We start from the raw sequence: 20,848 nt of genomic DNA, 5'->3' as shown, positions 1-20,848 counted from the left end.
AAATAATAGGTAAACACTGCATACTGCAATTACTAATGTAAGCGTTCCCATATCGCACCGCAAGCCGAATTCTAGGCCCACCTTGCACCCAAAATGAAGCAAATTTCGTTTGGGACGTATCTTGAGGGGGTGTAACTTAACAACGAGCGCGTTCTTAGCTTTCTTCTAGTAAACCAAACAGCTAACGCTCGTTACTTCAACGTCTTCCAGGCGGTGGCGGTTTTTTTTCCCTGTTTCCTCGTGTGAAGAGAGCCCTGAAAAGTCGCTGGATGGGGAGCGCGGAGGCCATTCAAGATGCCACGACAAAGGAGCTGACAGCCCTGCCAAAAGAAGCGTTTTCCAACTGTTTGCAAGACATCAGGAAGCGTTGGAAGCTGTGTATAGACTGCAAGGGAGACTATTTCGAAGGGGTGCTGCACAAATGATTTCAATGTTAAATGCATCTTTTTAATGGACTCAGTCTCGGAACTTTACGGACAAAGGTTGTATGTGCTGGGTCGTCGTAACGTCCGGCGTCTGTATTTGGCTCAGGTTAAGCTGATCTGATCTGTTCGTTCCGCAGATGGAAGTTAGAGAAGACGACGGGTAATGCGCAACTCAACAGTGTGTTGCACTTCGACACGAGGCGTAATCGGCTGTGACGATAGCGTATAATGCTCTTGTGTAGTGGCCAGCGAAGCTGATCTGTTTGCGCCGCAAAACCCAACCATGGCATTATTTATTTTTTATGCACCATCAATGTCCGGGATGCCACAGGATTCTTGGTTGGGTTTGATCCCGTGAAGTAGTGTTTTCGCACTGAAAGCCATAAGCACATTGAAGAGTGCAACTGTCTAAAATGCGACACCGTCACAAATTCTTGCTTAAGTACACTGGTAGGCCTTCGAATATCCGCGGGGCGGCGCCGGGACTGAGTTTCAGCTTCTCGCGTTGCAGCGACACTGCTTCTCTCTTGATCACACACTCATCAGGCCGAATTAAAGCCGTGGGGCCGAACACCTCTTGCAGACACGGACATGCTTGGATACGAAGGTAAATGCACCGCTTTCCTGTTGGGGTATCTCCCGCTTCCATATTTTACGCTGCTCGGCGTCTCTCAGAGCACACAGAACAGCGAGGCCTTTTCCTGCGTACGTTCGTAGCCGTAGCGGCAACCAGTCACGCAGCAAATATTCGGCTTCGCAGGCTTGCGCGTCACGTGCACTGTACTTGTTTGCGAACGAAGACAAAATAGCTGCTGCCACACCACCGTCGTTCCATTCCGTCTGTAGCGCCTGTAGTCTCGCGACCATACAGACACTCATTTGCTTGCGTCGTTTCCGCCACATAGTGTTCCTGTATGTGCTCCAGCAGGGAGCATCCCTTAGGGAGCATATACATGAACGCTACCTCCACAGGGCTCTTAGCGCCATCTCGTGGAAAGCGCGGTCAATATATGAAGCTCTCCATTGCGTTACAAAGTTTCATGACCATAAAAGAATGGCTCTAGGTAATAGCATAGTCCTTGTAATAGTAAGAAACTCTATGGTATCTCGTGAATGCAGACGTCTGAAAGGCTTATCTTCGAGATATCTACTGAGGCGTGCGTGAACAATTTGATTATGAGAATGAAAATTACAGGTATCCCAATTAAGCGAGTAGCGAAGTACGTTGCCGGTGAATTCCTTTCGTGCATGGCGTGCAGTCGTACCACCATCACGCGGCGCCCACTGAAACCCCAACACGCAATGTACGGCGATGGCCCCGCAGATGGCACGCGTCTAGTGAATGCACTAGACGGCAGTACAGGGGGATATGAGCCGGGCATCGTTCGAAGCACGGGAAGCTCAGAATAAAATACTATATTAAGAACGCTTGAGGAAATTGGACGATAACAGGTGGGCAGCTAAGGTATTAAATACCTATATAGAAAGTGTCGACACACACTGGCGGAAAATAACTAGACAGCTAACCAGTAAGCATGCCAGACGCGAGGACGGAGAAAGAAAGAGCATTAAACGAGAAGTTAAAAAAGCGGAACGTAAAAATTGGATAGATTCAATGGAAAAGAACCATGGTGTAGAACTATATCGATACTGGAAAAGGCAGATCAGGAAGGAAGCGTTTTATGATAACTCAAGAGGCAGTGCCCTAGATACTCTTTGAAGCTATTTCAGGGTGTCTTAGAACAGGCAGCTACAAAAACAAATTTAACGAAGAAGATGACAAATGTGCTGTGTGTGGTAAATCTGTAGAAGCAATAGAACACCTTATACTAAAATGTGACGGTATCCATCCGGATGTCGATGCAGGCACAGTTACTCTTCCTGGGGTCCTAGGGCTTAGAGATAACAATGGTCACGCAAATAAATCTGCGGTAGAAATTAGCAAAAAGCGACTGCAAGATTGGTGGCTCAAAAGCAGAGAGATGACATAGGGTTAAATGTGTAGGTAGACGTATATAAAGAAAATTGCGGACATTAATAACTTACAACACAGTTAAACAGAAATAGAGGTGGAAAAAGCTGAGCATGGTCGCAACTGCAGTCATCCCGTTTCAAAGGGGACGCTCCTACCTTCCATCCATCCATCCACAGGGGTCTAGGAAATGTATCTTAGAGTTCTGTATGGCGGATGGTATTGACGGCAATGAAAACGCAGGCGCTTCGACGAGCTCCGGTGCTCTCAGTTGTCCGGAAAGCACTCAACGTGCAGACGCTAAGCCGCATGCAGTTTCCCGATATACCGCAGCTTTCGCTCTCTAACCAGGTTCAACAGTAGCTCAACCACACACACAAAAAAAATGACAGCGTTTTCTAGCTCTCGGAATGCTGCCTACGCGTTCACTTACTTTGAATTATAATGCCAAGTCCTCCAAAAACAGTTAAAATAAGAAGAGGTCTTAATTCTAATCGCTTCAACGTGCGGCGACGAGGAAGAATAGACGATGCAACACGAGCTCGCAGCTAAAGGCCAGTGAAACAGAAGAAGTGAATCGGTTCACGAGGGACGTGGACGAAGCGCAAGAAGAGAAAACGGAAGCTAAGCCGAAACACCCACCTCCGACAGTCCCCTTTGGTCATGTTACTTTCTAAGCCAAAGACAACAGCGCCCAGCTCTGTTCCGTTTCAGCTGTTCCGGCTGTGTCAGCTGCAAGTAGCGGGTTTTGGTGCCCTTGCCACCTTCACGCTTGCGCCTTGTCACCGTTGCAAGATGCCTGCTTCCGGGAACCAACCTGCCCATGAATCCGTTCTGCCAGCACCAATGATGACGTGGCCTTCAACAGCCAAGGTGTGTCTCCAGCTATGTCTTACAGAGAAGGCAACGGGCGTCTCCGAATCATGGGTGTGGGAGCCTCACCCGCGGCACCGCACCGACCGGACCTGTGAACCGTTGCGATGAACATGACTTCCCGCGCCTGTTACCGTCGCAGGGACCATCCCCGTTCTGCGACGGTTGCATGGTTTCCTCCTGGGACACGCTAGCACACCTGGGACCACATTCCCGCATGACTGGTCATCTTTCCCTGAGCAGTGATAATCCGACGGGAAGAACTTTTGCCCGTGCGTGATGTTCTTTTCTATTTAGTGACAGTTTACATATAATTTTTTTTAATATTACGTGCGACCGAACCATCAACATTTATCCCACGTTTTCTTTTTTGTACTTATCTCCGGTGCGCTATTTTCGCATAAATGTGTTTGCAGTACCTGCTCTTGCTCCTGTGTCCCGCATTGTAGAATCCCCTATATGTATTTGAGCAACGTGCGCTCAGCGGAGTGCGTGCCTATCCTTTCAGCGCAGGACTCTACCTTCTGCTGCCATCCCTTCCGGGTTTGACGGCACGAGAAGGCACCGTAAACGGCCATATTTTGTCCTCTGGTCGCGTTCCTTAGTTTGGTACGCCTACTTTGTACCTTGTAAGGGGCAAGGACCGAGCCCATGATTGCATTGCTTAAATAACTATGCTCAGTGTCTCCCAAGCAGTTGTAGGCAGCCTGCAATGGAATTTCCAGTGCTGATCTCAGCGCCGCAACGCCAAGAATAGAGAGAGGAGGAAGCTCGCGTAATGCTTTCACGACGCAGTCTGCCTGCCCATTCGCAGAGGTAGTACGAGCGTCCGCGTTATGCTGTAGGCACACGCAGCGCATGCCTGCTCCATCGCCTTAACCACTCGGCCACCTAGTCCGACGAAACGAGGGTGTTTTAGAAATATGTCGTAGCTTGAAACCAGATATAGCGAACACATCAGATATAACGAAGGTGCATTATGTCATAACTTGAAACCGAAACTAATTAGAGAAGCATGAGGCGATCGTGTTGAGCTATAGGGCTCAACAGGACGACACAAAGGCTTTCGTCTTGACGTAACTTCAGTGCCCCCCTGAATTGTTTGTGCTGTTCCTGTGTTGTGTAGTATATAACGCTGCGTGCACTCATGGCGTCGAAAGCACGAACATGTCTTGTACCCAGGTGCAGAAGCGGGTACAGAACGTGCAAAGCCAAGGCCTCCATTTTCAGCCCGCCTAAAGACGCAACTCGACGCGAACTGTGGTCGCAAAATATCAAACATGCTGACAAGGAGCTGACAACAGAGTGTGTCGTTTGCGAACGCCACTTCGAATCGAAGTACATCGAAAGGACCTTGCGGTATGGGATAAATGGGGAAGAAGTCGAAATTCCACGTGATCGGCCGTAGCTAACTGTCGGCGCCATTCCTACTGTCTTTCCTGATGCCCCCGAATAGTTCACCAACAAAGCGCCTACCAAACGGTAGGCACACAGCCTTTAAAACGGAAGAGGATAAGCACGGCCAACGACGCGCAGTCGGCGCAGTCACCGGACCTACACGATGTAGCCAACTTCTCATTGGGATAGTCACCAGGACAGGACAAGACCGAGACAGATATAGAGCGCATTTGCCAAAATCCTCAGCTGCCTGATAATTCCTGGAGCAAACAGATTTCCAGCAGAACCGCACGTTGCTTTCTTCGGCTTTTGCGAGCGAGATGGAGATGAGATCTATCATATGCGGCTGCCAAAAGCGGTGACGTTCCAAGAAGGCAAGCAGCTGGTGTCAGTGCTGTGCTGTGAGGATTTCACTCGGTTCTATGAGGATTTCACCTCCTGAGGATTTCACTCAGTGAGGTGAAGATGAGGGAGTATGGACGCATGAAAATTCGTGAGGACGAGGGTGAGGGAGGAAAGGCATGGTGAGGTGAGGGCGAGGGAGGAAAGACATGACGTGAGGGCGAGGGTGGCAAAGACGCACTGTCTGAGGGCGAGGTTGATGACCCAAACCGTACTCCGGGCTGACGCCCGTTATGAATACCCGCTTTAGATCGCCAGTTTCTATGGTAGGATACAACTTTAAAAAATAGCAGTTGTTAACACTAGACCACGGTCCGCGGCGTACTGTATTACTCCGCTGCCTAATCGTAATATTAAACCAACTCAACTTTTTAATGTTTGACTACAATAGACGAGCCATGTATCAAGATTCTAGAGCTTATAATTAATTATTAGCTTCTCTGTGAGGCGGTCCTGAATGTTGGCGCAGCTTCACTATAGACTTATGTTCTATCCGACTATAGGGTGAAGGCTCCCGGGGAAGACGTAGCTTCTGCAGTCTGCAAATACACGAGGCGAACACGAAGGGCGGGGAACCGCACACCTTTTCCGTCGCCGTGATGTACTACACCGCTGTCAATGCTATGCCGAAAAAGGCGCTCGTCTAACTCAATAAGCCCGTTTTTTAAAAAAAAACTGTGTTAAGTATTAGGTGAAACACCTTGTATAGTATCTCTATGCCATTCTTCTGGTCTCCCTTCGCCCCTCCTGGATGAAAAAAAAAACAACAAAAAATGGGAGGGGACATTTAAGCTGTGCCTTAAAGGTATGATGCCATAGCTTAGTGGGTTAATTCCCATATATACAGAATCTCATTCTGCACTTCACACTCATAGATCCCTGGGAGTCATCATACCCCTCCTGACGCAGTGATGCAGTGGTTAAGAGATGCGCCAGTGCCCTGCGATTGCAGGTGCTTCCGACGGTGGGTCTTGTGCGCCCCAGGTTGATCATCCCGAACGAGCAATCATTAATTGAACTGCCACCTGCCATGGTGGGCAGTTTTCTTACTATCCGGTGGCCAGGTTGCCATGACGCCACAAGGTCACGTGACCTACGTGGCCCACCTGCCTCCTGGGCTGCTCTCTGGGCACCACCTGCCAGAGTCATGCTCGTAATTTTTCGCTCACAACGCCGACGCCGCATTTTCTGGACGCGGCCTTTAACGCTATCGCGTTAAAAGGCTAGCAACCCAGTACCCCTCCATCATCCCAAGATGCCTGGGGATTCAGAGATCATCCAAGATCTCTGCTACCTTGGCCGTGGCGGGAGCGCTTCCCTTCCCCTGCTCCGAAAGGGTCTGCTACACACTGACAGGCTTCAACACGCCCCCGACGGCGCTATCCTCCTGGCTAGGCTGAGCACCTTCACTACACCTTCCCTCACAACAACGACGCGACGCAAGAGGGCACAGCGTAACAGCAATCTCTGGTATCTCGCATTACGCAGCATGGCATATTGCGTAGTCGGTTATTATTTTCTACATTTAATTCCATCGGCCCATGCATTCAAGAAACAAATTGCAAAGAACGCCTTGGGGGACTCCCCTAAACACATATGTGACCGGCTGGAGCTGGCAGCCTCCTAAGCACGGTTATGGGTATATCGCTGTTACAGCGTGCGCTTGGTGAATCCAGATCGGCCTCCAAACGCCGCAAGAATGCTAGCATAACGTTGCTCAAAAGAGCGGTCCTGGGCTATCAGACGGCGACGCCGGTGCTACGAAACTACCGACGTCTGCCATCAGGATATTGACCCATAGTAGACAAACTACCTGAGAACGTCTTTTGCAAATTACGGTGAATAAATTAGAACACTGCTACGCTTAGTCACCTACACCCACGCGCGGTGCTTACTGATATGCACGCATGCGCCCTGCTCCTAAGCTGGTGCACTTTCAATGCAGCAAGATGGTGAATTGGGCGTGTTGTACATTAATCACATTGAAAAGGAAGCGTGAACCCCGACAACCGCAAGAGAAAGACGGCGACATAAGCGCTTGTGTCTCCCTTTCGTGGTCGTCCTGGTTCGCGCTGCCTTCTCAAGACACTTTCAATGTGTAGCTTATAGAACGGCACGCGAGAAGGACGCTTGCGCCTCGGAAGGCTATTCCGCTCCGGCGTCCCTATTTTTCTTCTTATTACTTTGTTCCCTAGAACAAGAAGACAGGTAGAGAGAGCGAGTGACACTGACCTGCACACAGTATGGTGGCAATTCTTTAAGCAAGCACCGTCTCCTTTTGCGACGTCAGACTTGCAGACAGGGCAGGTAAAGGGCGCTGAATTTGCGACAATGTCTTTGGTGTACAGATCCAGCTGCTCTTGAAGCCGCTTCTTCTTCTCCTTAGAGTCCTGTTTGGAAGAAAAGGGATGAACGTGAGGAGGACGTGCAAGGAATGGGATGATAAAAAGAAGGAAACACTGCACTCAGGAAGAGCCCAACCTTGATGCCGACACGTCGTGCACTCTGTAGTACAGCGACCATAGCACGCTAAGTGCCAGCTACTGGACTACCAGTGTACGCGGGTGTCTTAAACGACCGAAGGGGGACACCTGCCGAAGGGGGATATCTGGCTGCAGATCCCGGGTTTCGAAGGCGACGCTTGTGCGCAATCGGAGCCGCATACAAGTGCAAGTTGCGCACACACGAGCTTAGCATCGCACATTCAGTTGCAGCTGCTGCTGTTGGCCTCTGGTGGACAGGCACATACCCACAGTGGCACAGCCGCCGCGGTGGCTCAGTGGTTACGGTGCTCGGCCGCCCACCCGAAAGACGTGGGTTGGATACCGGCCGCGACGGTTGCATTTCGATGGAGGCGAAATTCTAGAAGCCCGTGTACTGTGCGATGTCAGTGCACGTTAAAATTCGGAGCCCTCCACTGCAGCGTCCCTCATAGTCTGAGTCGCTCAGGGACGTTAAACACCATAAAACCAAACTAAAACCATACCCACTAGGGGGACTGGCCAGGGTGCGTTGCAAATTCAAATAGGAGAGACACATTGACGTCATTAAATTAGACAGTCATTGGTGAAATTTTTAGTTAAACGTAAATAATTTAGAAAATTATAACAAAGGAACTCCCTGACGCCATGATGAAGAGAATCACGCACTGCTTTTAGGACATAACTGATGGCGCTTGCCCCAAAGGAGAGGAGAGCCGGAGTAGATAGAGGAATCCCTAATTGAGCGCGGAGAAACTGCAAATAAGCTGTTCGCAGAGAAACGAACCGCAGCTACTGCTGTCTGCTGCCGCCTCCCTCTTCGCAGTGCGCCAAGCTTGAAAAAGATGTAGCGCAGAAGAGACGAGCACGGGAGGGATACACAAGGACGAACGCTACTAACAACTGGCTTTATTTTCCGTAACAGATGTAAATATATACGTGTACACATCGCATGCGCACATGACACTAGGGCGGCTCTGGGCTTCTTGACAGAAAAAGAAAAAAGAAAAAGGGGGATATTGATTACATATCTACAATCGAAGAAAGAACGAAGAACGAGTACCAAAATTTATCACCTGCTAAAAAGGAAAGGGAGAGGGGGGGGGGGGGGGGGCAAACAGGTGCAAACAGGCAATGAAGATGAGCATACAAAAAAACTAAAGAGAAAAAGAAAAAGAGATAAGCAGACACGCACGAAAGAGGCGGTGTGATTCTTACAGAAGCCTTTCCAGAAAAGCGCTCTCGGAGAACAAACTTATTGACGCGTCGTTAATGCAAGTATGTTTCACCAACTCGCCCAGCAACAAGTTTTATTGAACAAGCTTGGCGCTCTTACATGCCACGCCTTGACTGGGGCAATACCCCCTAGATAGAGAAGGCCTGATCATATCCTCCTCTCCACGCGGCTGACGTAAGAGAGGTAGTCGGTGCATGTGGTGGCGAGCGCGCGTGGTTTTCGCGGCCGCGGGTTCAGCCAACTTGCAGACGATGGCTTCCGCGGATGCTCATTGCACCTCGCGATTAAAACGGCCCAATACCCAGCAATTCTGGACAAAAGCATTTTTGAGCGGGAAACCATTTATGAACGTATAATGCAAGATTTCACTATAACGATCAATATATACGCAGATCACCCGACGGCAGTCTTTAATTTTTTTTTCTATTCAAGTTTTTCGTATCGTTAAAAGCGTTCCCGATTGGTTCTTTATGGCAGTCTTCAGTGTTCGATGCGATAGCTGGAAACACTTCACAAGAGAGATTTTGCTACATATCTGAATCATGGACCATTACCTTCAATATTTCCACCAACAGTGTCACAATTTTCCAATTTTCAAACTTTTTGCCCGAGAAAGCCGGACTTGGAGCCGCTTTTTGCATCGTGTCATGCGAAACAAGAAGGCAGGCCGTTGCCTCTGGCAAAGCGCTTCTCGGGGCTCAGTTTTACCGCCATATCGCATGATGCGGATCACGAACATAGCCACTGGTTTCGGAATCGCCCGTCGCTTTCGCCTACAACTGTCTGGCCCTCATTTCTCCTCGGCATGCCGAACGAGACGGGACAGCTGAAGAAGTGCAGAAATGCCATTCCACTGCTGTATTCCACTTTGCCGACCAAATTACCTCGATGGCCGTAAAGCCATTGTGCTCGGTTTTCTACTCATTTCCACCGCGGTGCACCGATGTCACTGGTCTTGCTTATTGATTTTGAAGCCACACAAGCTCGAATATTTCAATGGGCAACGGCTTATTCTGTGGATTCCGGTCGCGTACACTGAAAAAACGTGCACATCTTCGTTTTTGTGGAGGGACACAAAGTACAACCAGAAAAGTTAGTAACTTTCACACTGCTTCTTTTCTGTATTTCCAAGCCACCGTTTTCAATGAAAACGTGCAGATTCCGTGCTCACGTTTTGCCTGCGTACGCACACTTCACTACTTGTGCCTTCTTCGGGTCTCTTAAAAAGTTATGTCGTGAAAAACCCATCCAACCATCTGCGCTGAAAAGCTCCGGCTAATACCAACTCCGCGGTTAGACTCAAGAATCACTTCGTGCTTGCCTGCTCTTTCAAGAACAATACAGCAACATGGCACGTGACAGAATTAGACTTCCTGCCGAATTCCTTACTCACTTGGAAGGTAAGCCACAACTTAACAAGTACGCTTAAATCAAAGGCTATACAACTAACTCACTCTGTGACACGTAGAAGCGTCATTAGTAAGCAGGTAGAAGCGTTTTTCAGGACGGGCATAGGATATATAAGCACTGTTTCAAAGGAAGCACTAATTCATACATCGACAACGAACAGACTTTTCCTTACTGCCACTTTCCATGACATTTTTGAAGGCACGCACATTGTGAAGGACGGGCAGAGCGCAAGCAAACAAAATGCCCAAGAGCAGCACTCCCAAACCAGGTTGTAAACAAACCTCTCACTGCTTAACATTGGCATGAGTCGAGCGATAAACGAAAAAAGCACGGAAATTTGCGTTAGTGTCTATTATTGGAGCGACGATCGCACAGGAGAGAGAAAACACACGAGTTTCGTGCATCCCAACGCAACACAAAACGCGAGTACCTAACATACGCACGGACGAACACTGCGGAGTGTTGACGCTCGTCTCATACTTGAAAAATAGTCCAGGGCAGTTTAGAACCCACAAGAACTGCACAAAACGTACCTACATTAACGGCGAATGCACGTAATACCATTCACACCTTGGTGATTTGTCGATAAACTTGCTTCGAACAATTCTGTGAATTGCGCGGCCGCCGACAGCCCAAGCAGGCGGGAAGACAGAGGTGCAGTCGGGCTGCTTTTTCCTCCATTCTAAAGTACTTGCCTGGAACGTGAAGTGCTTGTGTCGTCGCCAAAAAGAAGTAATGCACAGCGGCACATATTCAACTTCCTCTCTGCGCTTTCATAACCATATGCACTCACACACACACAAATACGCACACAACACCGCTGGCGTCGGTTGGAAGGCAGTAGGCCTAGTAGGCTTCATCACTTGCTGACGTGAAGTGCGCGCCATTACTTCCGAACAGGTAGCCCTTAAAGATGCACTGGGCACTTATTTTTCGATGAGAAGAAGAGCTTCAGAGGACACGGCTTTCCGGCATAAAAAAAAAGCACTGAATAAGAGCGTACGTGCACGAAATGTCACAGCCGGCAGCTACTGGCAAGCCAAGGCAAGCTGTGCGGCCGGTCGTTCCCTAACCGTGGCTCTATTTTCCCCGACTACTCCATTTTCGTCACAAAAATAGTGACCAGGCCTTCTCTATCCATGGGGCATTGACTGGGGCCGCTTTGTACATTTGTGAATTTGGCGATGAGTTCACGGCAACTCATACAGAAATACAAAGGGGAAATAGCCCGTGTAGCCGTCGTGCAGCATTTTTTATTTATTCGCATTGCACGTGCAACCATATACATGGTAAACCTTATATACGTGGAACTCCCACACAATTCTTGTGCTGTCGATTACGCGCGTTGAGGAGTAATCTTATCAGCCGTCCACCCTTTTAAACAAGGAACGGACACGTATGCTGACATGTGATTCATTTTTCTTTCTTTCTCTTTCTGGTGCGTAAGCAGTTGTTTTATAGTGGTCTCACTCATTCATTATAGGGATCCCAACTTCGGCAGGGCAGAGCTTCGAGAGGAGCAATAAACGCCCTTTTTGCGCAAAATTCATAATGTTGTTGCAGGGTTGGCTGGCTAGCTTGCAAGCAGGTGATCGAAAGAAAGTAGAACGTTTCTCTTCGTATTTTCGATGTTCTTTCTGCAATGCACCGTTCGCAGTGTCTGTTCAAGATCTCAGCTTGGTTTTCATAATTGTCTAAAATGCAATAAGGCTTAGCAACGTTAATTATAGCAAAACAAGAAATCACAGTGCGCGAAAAGCAAAAGAAAAGCTTATTCGGTGCTAAAGCAAAGACACCGCGCTTATTACCAAGGTCAATAAGCGTCCACTTGAAGCGCAAATGATGAAATTTTATTGTATTGAAGGTTCTGTAACACTGATACAAGCATAACAGCAGAATAAAAATCATACACAAGCATAAAAAGCCTAAAACCATCGGGCGCACTGAGGTAATAGCCAAAAAAAAATGTAGCTTCAATAAAACTGTACAGAGCATATATAGATGATGACGTATTGCTGGTTTACTTAATATTATTAATAAGCGTAGCCGCCGTGGTGGCTCAGTGGTTATGGCGCTCGGCTGCTGACCCGAAAGACGCGGGTTCGATCCCGGCCGCGGAGGTTTAATTTCGATGGAAGCGAAATTCTAGAGCCCCTTGCACTGAACGATGTTAGTGCATGTTAAAGAATCCCAGGTGGTCAAAATTTCCGGAGCCCTTCACTCCGGCGTCCCTCATAGCCTGAGTCGCTTTGGGACTTTAGGACGTTAACGCCCCCCCCCCCCCGTAAACCAAACCGTTATTAATAAGTGGTCCTTAAAAAATGACCGCCAACAAGTAGAAACATATAAGTCGGGTGACGCCGCACTTAACAGGTAAGTCCAGCAATCACTAGGGGCGTCATCATGACCTGGGAATAATTGCAGCCGAAACGAAAACTGCCGCCACACACGCGCGCGAGCACGCTCACGCACTATCTATCTATCTATCTATCTATCTATCTATCTATCTATCTATCTATCTATCTATCTATCTATCTATCTATCTATCTATCTATCTATCTATCTATCTATCTATCTATCTATCTATCTATCTATCTATCTATCTATCTATCTATCTATCTATCTATCTATCTATCTATCTATCTATCTATCTATCTATCTATCTATCTATCTATCTATCTATCTATCTATCTATCTATCTATCTATCTATCTATCTATCTATCTATCTATCTATCTATCTATCTATCTATCTATCTATCTATCTATCTATCTATCTATCTATCTATCTATCTATCTATCTATCTATCTATCTACCTACCTACCTACCTACCTACCTACCTACCTACCTACCTACCTACCTACCTACCTACCTACCTACCTACCTACCTATCTATCTATCTATCTATCTATCTATCTATCTATCTATCTATCTATCTATCTATCTATCTATCTATCTATCTATCTATCTATCTATCTATCTATCTGTCTGTCTGTCTGTCTGTCTGTCTGTCTGTCTGTCTGTCTGTCTGTCTGTCTGTCTGTCTGTCTATCTATCTATCTATCTATCTATCTATCTATCTATCTATCTATCTATCTCTCTCTCTCTCTCTATTTAATATACGCATTGCGTTCGCACTCGCGAAAAAAATCAGAACCCTTCAGCGAGCGAGTCGGCCTGGGCTATGCCAGAATTTGTGTCAGCTGCACAGGCATGCTTACGATTACTAACACTGTCATGCGATGCGAATTAAGCCAATATTACTGTGAAGGAAACACATGAGTCTGCGGAATGCTGCGATCCACGCTTTGCTCGTCTGCTTTTCGTATCACTTGCCTGGGAAGAGCTAAAAGTTTGCAGTTTCATCCCGCCGTTTCGTGAATTGCGCGGACCGCTGTGGCCCACCAGAACGCAACATGTAGTAAAATGACTTCCAGGCTTGCACGAAAGCCAGGAAGTCAACGCCATTGCAAAAAATTGAACAATTCTGCGCGGGAAGAGCTTGTGGCAGGCTGAACACGTATATGCACGCTCCTGGAGATCTCACCTCTCGCCGCCAGGCGAGCGACACGGCGCTCTTATCACGCCGCTAAAGTTGTAATGTAAAGTAAAGCTTTGGTTTATGGGGGTTTAACGTCCAAAAGCGACTCAGGTTATGAAAGACGCCGTAGTGAAGGGCTCCGGAAACTTCGACCACCTGGGGTTCTTTAACGTAATGCAAAGCTTTGTTCTGATGGATGCACACATGTGCAGAATAGGCTATAGACTAAAAGCTAACAAAAACAGCTTGTGGATGCCTGCGGTCATTAGAAAACCCACATGAAGAAATAAATATGTGGCGTGGAACTTGGCTTTTCTACACCATACGTTGTTTCGAAGAACTCTTGACTGCCCTTCACACACGTATATGCTGCTAAACGCAAGGGGTTATTATTACTGATTTTTATTGCTACCTAACGTCTACTCCTTTACTGGCATTCAATAAAAGTGAGCTTGATCATTGAGCACTCAAGAAAATAACCATCAGCAGAAATTCTGCATAGGGCAGTATTTCACAGTGTTCTTTCGCCAGACACCTAAGGGCTCTGATAATTCAAATCTTTTGCGAAAACCCTGCTGCGAAAGCAGCATCTCGATTTTCGACGGCGGGAAATGAACGGCTCAGTAAACTGGAACTAAAACTACGCAAACAATAGAACTGTGCTTCACAGATATAATCAGTAATGAAAGGACTCGCGCATACATATAAGCCAAAGAATAGTCGCTGCATCTCGCAAATCGAAGCCTGAAACCATCGTAATGAACCATGCATTTTTCAGCAAAATGTAACCGTTCTGTTGAGAATAATTCTTTGGACATGCTCTCTCTAACTCGCGTAGAGCCGTCACACGGTGTAACAATAGGCAGGCAATGGGCAAATTACAGAATAGCTGGGCACGCACGGAAACAAGGCCGATAACGAGGAAATAGGTGAGCTAGCAGCCAGAAGAAGGAAGCAAGATAAACTTGACTGGGTAATGATCGCTCTAAACGAAACTTTTGCTCGCTTCCATAGACTCTCTGCTCTGCGTGTGAGCGCTCAGGGCTGTAGTTCAAGCTCTGACAACGAACAATTTATAAGTCGTCAACCGGTTTTATGCAAATAAGTCTCCCCATGTCCCATAAAAAGTAAACATTTGCCCTGTTCCCCTCCAAATGCCCAAAAATTAATACCCGTTGTTCCGTCCTGGTAGCTGTCCACAAAAGACAAAGAAATCAGTAGGCTCCATTGAGATGCTTTGACTGCACACGGATCTAGATATTCTTAGACACAGAGGCATGTGTGAGGGTTTCCTCTTTTCCAGCTTTCGGGTCGCATTTTGTAAATGCCCGATTCGTCCTCGTGCCTGCTCGTTTTGGTCACTGTTGTATCCCGCCTAAGTAAGGTAGCCCAAATGAGAGCCCGGAGTTCCTGATAAGTGACGGCCGCTGCTGGAAGGTGCCCAGATTAGTTTGGGCAGCAGAAAACAGGTGTGAAAGTACATCACCTGGACACTGCCTCTAAAATATGATCTTGCAGAGGACGCGAGGATAAGGTCACTAGAGGCTCCTTGGACATCAAAGCCGCAAAAGCGCGGGTCAAGTACAGCTTTCTCGGCCAAAAATTTTGAAAATTGGAAAACTGTAAGACAGTGTTTGGAAATATTAAAGGTAATTCTTTATTATTCTGACATGTAGCGAAATCTCTCTTTCAAAGTGTTTCCAGCAATCGCAATCTAACAGTTAAGACTGCCGTAGAAAACAAATGGGGAACGCTTTTGACGATAGCATAAACGTGAATAGAAAAAAAGAATACAAGACTGCCGTCGGGTTATCTGCTGATACATTGATTGTTATAGTGAAATTCTGCATTATATGGCAAAGTTGCGTTAATAAAAGGTTTCCCGCTCAAGAAAACTTTTGTCCAGAATTGCTGGGTACGTACACCGATGCCGGCATCACCCAACACCTAGCAGCTCTGCGCTCTGTCTCCGCTTCTGCCCTCTCCTCTCGTGTTCGTTTCCGTTGAGAAAAAATAAAGGCAGTCTGCTCTGGATCTCCGCCCAGCCATGAAATCTCTCATTCAACCTCTCGGCCAGACCTATAGCTCGCCGTACAGTCTAACTGCTCCTGAAGATCGCTCCGAATCAGCACCAGTTTCGCGCCGCCGTCGGCAGCGCCACCTGTCATCTACCTTGGTTGGCAGGTAGAGTAGGGGAGAAAGAGAAATCCGCGCTCCACTTTTATGACAGATGAGGGAGAGGGAAGAAGTTGGGAAGTGACAGGTGTAATAGTAAATCTCCCTCCAGTTTTATTGGCGAGGAAGGTGAAAGGGCGAGGTGATGGGTGGCCTATATAGTGGCTTGAGCGTCCACCTCGGCTGCGAGAGGTAGTGGGTTCGAAACCCACCCCCGGACGAGAATGGGTGCAACCATCCCTCGGCCCGGCTACAAAAATAGAACCATCAAAACAGAACACGTACGAGAAAAATTCTTCGCTGTCATACAGCTGATGCTCAAACATTCGTGTTACACACTCGTAACCTTCCTATGATTTTTGTTTTCTTTTTTCCGCCAGCGGGATGTGGCGATGTATCGCTCTTAAGTTTCAGTTTCGTTTTCTCCGCGCTCTGCATTATCATCATCAGTGATCCTCTTTCCTTCTTCCAACCGCAACTCTGCGCTGAAAATAAAGTCTGCCCTGAGCTGCCGCCTACGCCTATTCGTTTGCCCCGCCGGCCTTTGGCGCCAAAGTCTGCAAATGACATTCCTTGCCAGCTATCAGCCCTGACGTCACACACAGGAAGAGTCACAACAAAATACTTCCCCCTGCAGATCACCCTCGGACCACCTCGGAAAGAAGCCCGAGGTGGCCCGTTTCGGTCTGCGTATTGTCCAGCTCCAGGTTACTTGGAACAGACATACAGTCTTTGCCAAAAGTTTACAGCCCAGGGAGTTTGCTTCCAAGCCTTGGGGCTCTTGTGGCGTTGGAAGTCCTCACCTTCGGAAAGGGGTGGACCGCAGTTACTCTTACTTTCTCAAAATTCGGGACGCTGGGGATGGATCACGAACCACACGGCGTGGCCCTGAAGCGAACACGCCGAGCTCCAGGCCTTTGACAAAGACTGCACACCCCGGCAGAAGCCACGTGCCAGAGGAAGCCCGCCCACTGCCGCGAAGCAGCTCCCAATTAGGAGAGCCTTACGACTGCGACTCCTTCGGAGTGTGCTATTGTTTAGACAACACAAATCTGGAAGTGTGCCAAGCTAAGCACCTTCGACAGGCGCCGAGAACACAAAGAAAATACAGCGAGGAAAAAACAAAGAACAGATGATGCGAGCAAGAAGGAAAGTACAGAATTAGGATCAACAAAAAGTCAAGACTAACAGAAGGAAGCAACAAGGAAAGAGTGAAAACAACTAAGAAACAGCAAAAGCATGTAAGCAAGCAAAAAAAGAAGAGAATAAAAGAAGAGAAGGAGAGGAAGAAAACGAAAGAAAGCAGGAAGCAAGAAGGAAATAAAGTAGAAACGTCGCTGGGAAGGATGACAGACAAGGGAATGAAGAAAGAAAGAAGGAAAGAAAGCCGCTAAGCCTTGGCGGCGATATGAAGGGTGCGAAGTGCAGCATGCCGCGCCCCTCACCTCCAAGGCGCCGCTGTCCATGGCCCTGACGAGGCGCGCGATGTGTTGCTCGCACGAGAGGCCGTCGTGGATGGCGCGGCAGGCGAGGCAGTTGAGCGCCGAGCACTGCGGGCAGCGCACGGGCTCGGTGGCGGGGCCGTCCCAGTGCCAGCTCCCTGAGCAGCCCGGCTTGGCGCAGCGGTACAGCGGCGACAACCGTTCATTCCTAGGCGTCTTCTCGGAGGGGAAAGTGCTCTGCATGACGGCATGCCAGTCACACCGAGAGTCATTTACGTGCTCCGCTCACTTAGACGGGCACACTCGTTCGCAGGAAGTCCACGCTGCAGTTGTTTTGCTGTGGAGTGGTGCGTTAATTTTAATGAGGCCAAAGTGCGAACATTGATATGAGTGGCCCCTTAAAACTAGTCATCAAAATGGTCAGAATGCAGAACAAAACTGAACCAGACTTCAGTCATATACTTAATAGTCATACATTTGTCTGTATATTTACTGCATAGCACCCTCGCCTCTCGTCCCCAAGTAATATTCCTTCACGATGCCCTTTAGGAGTATTGTGAATGAACAAATATGCTTCCAAAACGAAAATGAGAGAGGGCTGCGTGAGCGCCTTTCGTCGAGGATCACCTCAGTATTTATAAGCCGCGAAGCGGTCCAGCTTTTTAAAAGAAAGAGAGGATTACAAAAATAAGTTTGAGTGCTGTGAATGGATGCATTATGGAGTCTTTCTGAAGTACTTTCGTATCTGTCATCACAAACTGTCGACACAAACATTTCACGGTTCATCCGGTGACAGAAAAGGGAAACATTAGCGTTGTGCGTTAGAGTGAAACAGGAGGCTGAATGTAGCACGCATCGTTCAAAATTTACGTTTGGTTTTCAAAGCTTTCTGAATGAATTCATTATTTATTGAACAACGTAGCATTAGGTCGGAACGAAACGCGTACACCGCCTAAGAGCAAACCACGATAATCTCCCTTTTTACGCTTCGCCAGAGAAAACAGCTAGCGTGATGCATTTTTCTACGCAGAGCGAGCTGTGAAGCGTATATTTATCAACCGGTTACTGCGAATATCTTCCTGCACATTCGGAGGTAGCCGTTTTCGCTATTGAATTTGTTGCACCACGAAAAGACGTACGCCAGGGAGACCTGCACAACGTCCTCCCTTGCTCGCGTCCTTTCACATCAAGTCGTTAGGCGCAGGAAGAGCGGAGGATGTTTTGAGGACACACAAGCGAAGGAGAAAAAGTGACACCTTCTGTGGCTTCTCGCAAGCAGCCCGTTGAGAGAAACTCTTTTAAGTTGCGGCTACTGAAATACGGGTACATGTCATGCAGTTTACGCGTACCGTCTTCACTCGGAGGAAGACGGTGCCAGAAGAATGTTTCCCACCCTGCTGCAAAATGCACTGATGTCTTTATTGCTGTACAATATATACTCCACGCAATGAGAATTAATCAACGGGGGCGTGAAATTGTGGTACAACATCCGGCCAATCAGTGACAGTCAACTTTCAAAGTCAATGGTCTGCATCTGCTGCACTCATTTAATTAGAGGCGGCAGTTCACTGTGACTTTAGAGTCCCTAGTGCTGTGAAACCACACATGCACAGCATGGGTAAAATTTTGCCACGTTTGGCCTGGAACCTCATTTATCGTCTCTGCAAACCTTCTGCCGCTTTTTTTTTATTTGGATAATGCACCAATAAACGTCTTAGTGCGCATTTTCTGCTAGCTGCACCCAGTTTCCTCTAATTACTGCGGAAAACCTAGAACGTCGTGAAAAATGCTGCCAAGTGCGCCGCCCCTTCCTCTTGAACCAACGCTCCCGACGCCGAACAGCCCCTTCCTTCCTTGATTCGAGGTTAAGCAGCTGCTGTATGAGCGCGGAGCGTTGTAATGACAGCTCATTTCTTTTGTTCGCGGCTATCGACGCAACCTATACGGGAACGGTGTTCGCCAGCTCGAATCCGCATGCAGGTAAGCGAAGCGCCGGTGACTAACCTGCGAAGCATCCCCGTCCAGGCGAAGGTGCCCGGCGCTTCGAGTGGCGACGCTCATGGCTGTGTCGGTGGCGCGCGTGAAGTCGTCGGCGACGCTCCCGAGCGGGCACCGTGCCACGGATGGGGCGCTGCTTTTGGAGCCTTTCGAAACAGCCCGGCGAACGGATGTGGAGGCACGACTCGCGCCTGGCACGCGGCCGTGATCTATTAGATCCAGGCCACCTGCCCTTGGGACACGCTCTGCTTTAGCTCCGAGGCGTTTTGCGTCGCGTTGAATATATAGAAGTTGAAAGTCAAACACGCCAACACGGCGGCTCTGGAATGTTCGCTCTGTGGTTTTCTTCGCGCCGTGTTTTTAAAATGTGTCAGAATTGACGGGCACTCTTGCTAAAGGTGCACTAGAAACGACCACAATTTTCGCGGCACCTAGCTAGGTTCGCAGCGGGCAGCATGCAGGGGAAATGGTCTCGAGCAAGGGGACAATATTTTCAACGATGGCTGATAATAAAACCCTTCCACAGAAGCATTTCTTTGTGCGTGCGTGCGCGCGCGCGCACGCGTGACAGAAACCGCAGTGCTTTGCTGGAAGTTTAATTGAAGCACTATATTTGCGTTCCAATCCGTGTGTGTGTGTGTGTGTGTGTGTGTGTGTGTGTGTGTGTGTGTGTGTGTGTGTGTGTGTGTGTGTGTGTGTGTGTGTGTGTGTGTGTGTGTGTGTGTGTGTGTGTGTGTGTGTGTGTGTGTGTGTGTGTGTGTGTGTGTGTGTGTGTGTGTGTGTGTGTGTGTGTGTGTGTGTGTGTGTGTGTGTGTGTGTGTGTGTGTGTGTGTGTGTGTGTGTGTGTGTGTGTGTGTGTGTGTGTGTGTGTGTGTGTGTGTGTGTGTGTGTGTGTGTGTGTGTGTGTGTGTGTGTGTGTGTGTGTGTGTGTGTGTGTGTGTGTGTGTGTGTGTGTGTGTGTGTGTGTGTGTGTGTGTGTGTGTGTGTGTGTGTGTGTGTGTGTGTGTGTGTGTGTGTGTGTGTGTGTGTGTGTGTGTGTGTGTGTGTGTGTGTGTGTGTGTGTGTGTGTGTGTGTGTGTGTGTGTGTGTGTGTGTGTGTGTGTGTGTGTGTGTGTGTGTGTGTGTGTGTGTGTGTGTGTGTGTGTGTGTGTGTGTGTGTGTGTGTGTGTGTGTGTGTGTGTGTGTGTGTGTGTGTGTGTGTGTGTGTGTGTGTGTGTGTGTGTGTGTGTGTGTGTGTGTGTGTGTGTGTGTGTGTGTGTGTGTGTGTGTGTGTGTGTGTGTGTGTGTGTGTGTGTGTGTGTGTGTGTGTGTGTGTGTGTGTGTGTGTGTGTGTGTGTGTGTGTGTGTGTGTGTGTGTGTGTGTGTGTGTGTGTGTGTGTGTGTGTGTGTGTGTGTGTGTGTGTGTGTGTGTGTGTGTGTGTGTGTGTGTGTGTGTGTGTGTGTGTGTGTGTGTGTGTGTGTGTGTGTGTGTGTGTGTGTGTGTGTGTGTGTGTGTG

At 48.3% G+C, this 20,848-nt stretch overlaps 1 protein-coding gene across 1 annotated transcript in view; it reads right to left on the bottom strand.

Annotated features, from left to right (window-relative positions):
* Positions 1-19,507, bottom strand: part of LOC144134781 (ranBP-type and C3HC4-type zinc finger-containing protein 1-like) — a 150,637-nt gene extending 131,130 nt beyond the window's left edge. Inside the window, exons 1-3 of the mRNA XM_077667613.1 lie at positions 19,359-19,507; positions 17,358-17,591; positions 7,303-7,460 (exon numbers count right to left, since the gene is read on the bottom strand). Of these exons, the coding sequence (XP_077523739.1) occupies positions 7,303-7,460; positions 17,358-17,591; positions 19,359-19,415 (449 nt within the window). The 5' untranslated portion in view covers positions 19,416-19,507. The remainder of the gene's footprint in view (positions 1-7,302; positions 7,461-17,357; positions 17,592-19,358) is intronic.
* Positions 19,508-20,848: the final 1,341 nt, after the last annotated feature.

Source organism: Amblyomma americanum, chromosome 1 (assembly GCF_052857255.1).
Source record: "Amblyomma americanum isolate KBUSLIRL-KWMA chromosome 1, ASM5285725v1, whole genome shotgun sequence".
Taxonomy (NCBI): Eukaryota; Metazoa; Arthropoda; class Arachnida; order Ixodida; family Ixodidae; genus Amblyomma; species Amblyomma americanum.
Note: the sequence above shows the minus strand (reverse complement) of the source record. Positions and strands in the feature narration are given on the sequence as shown.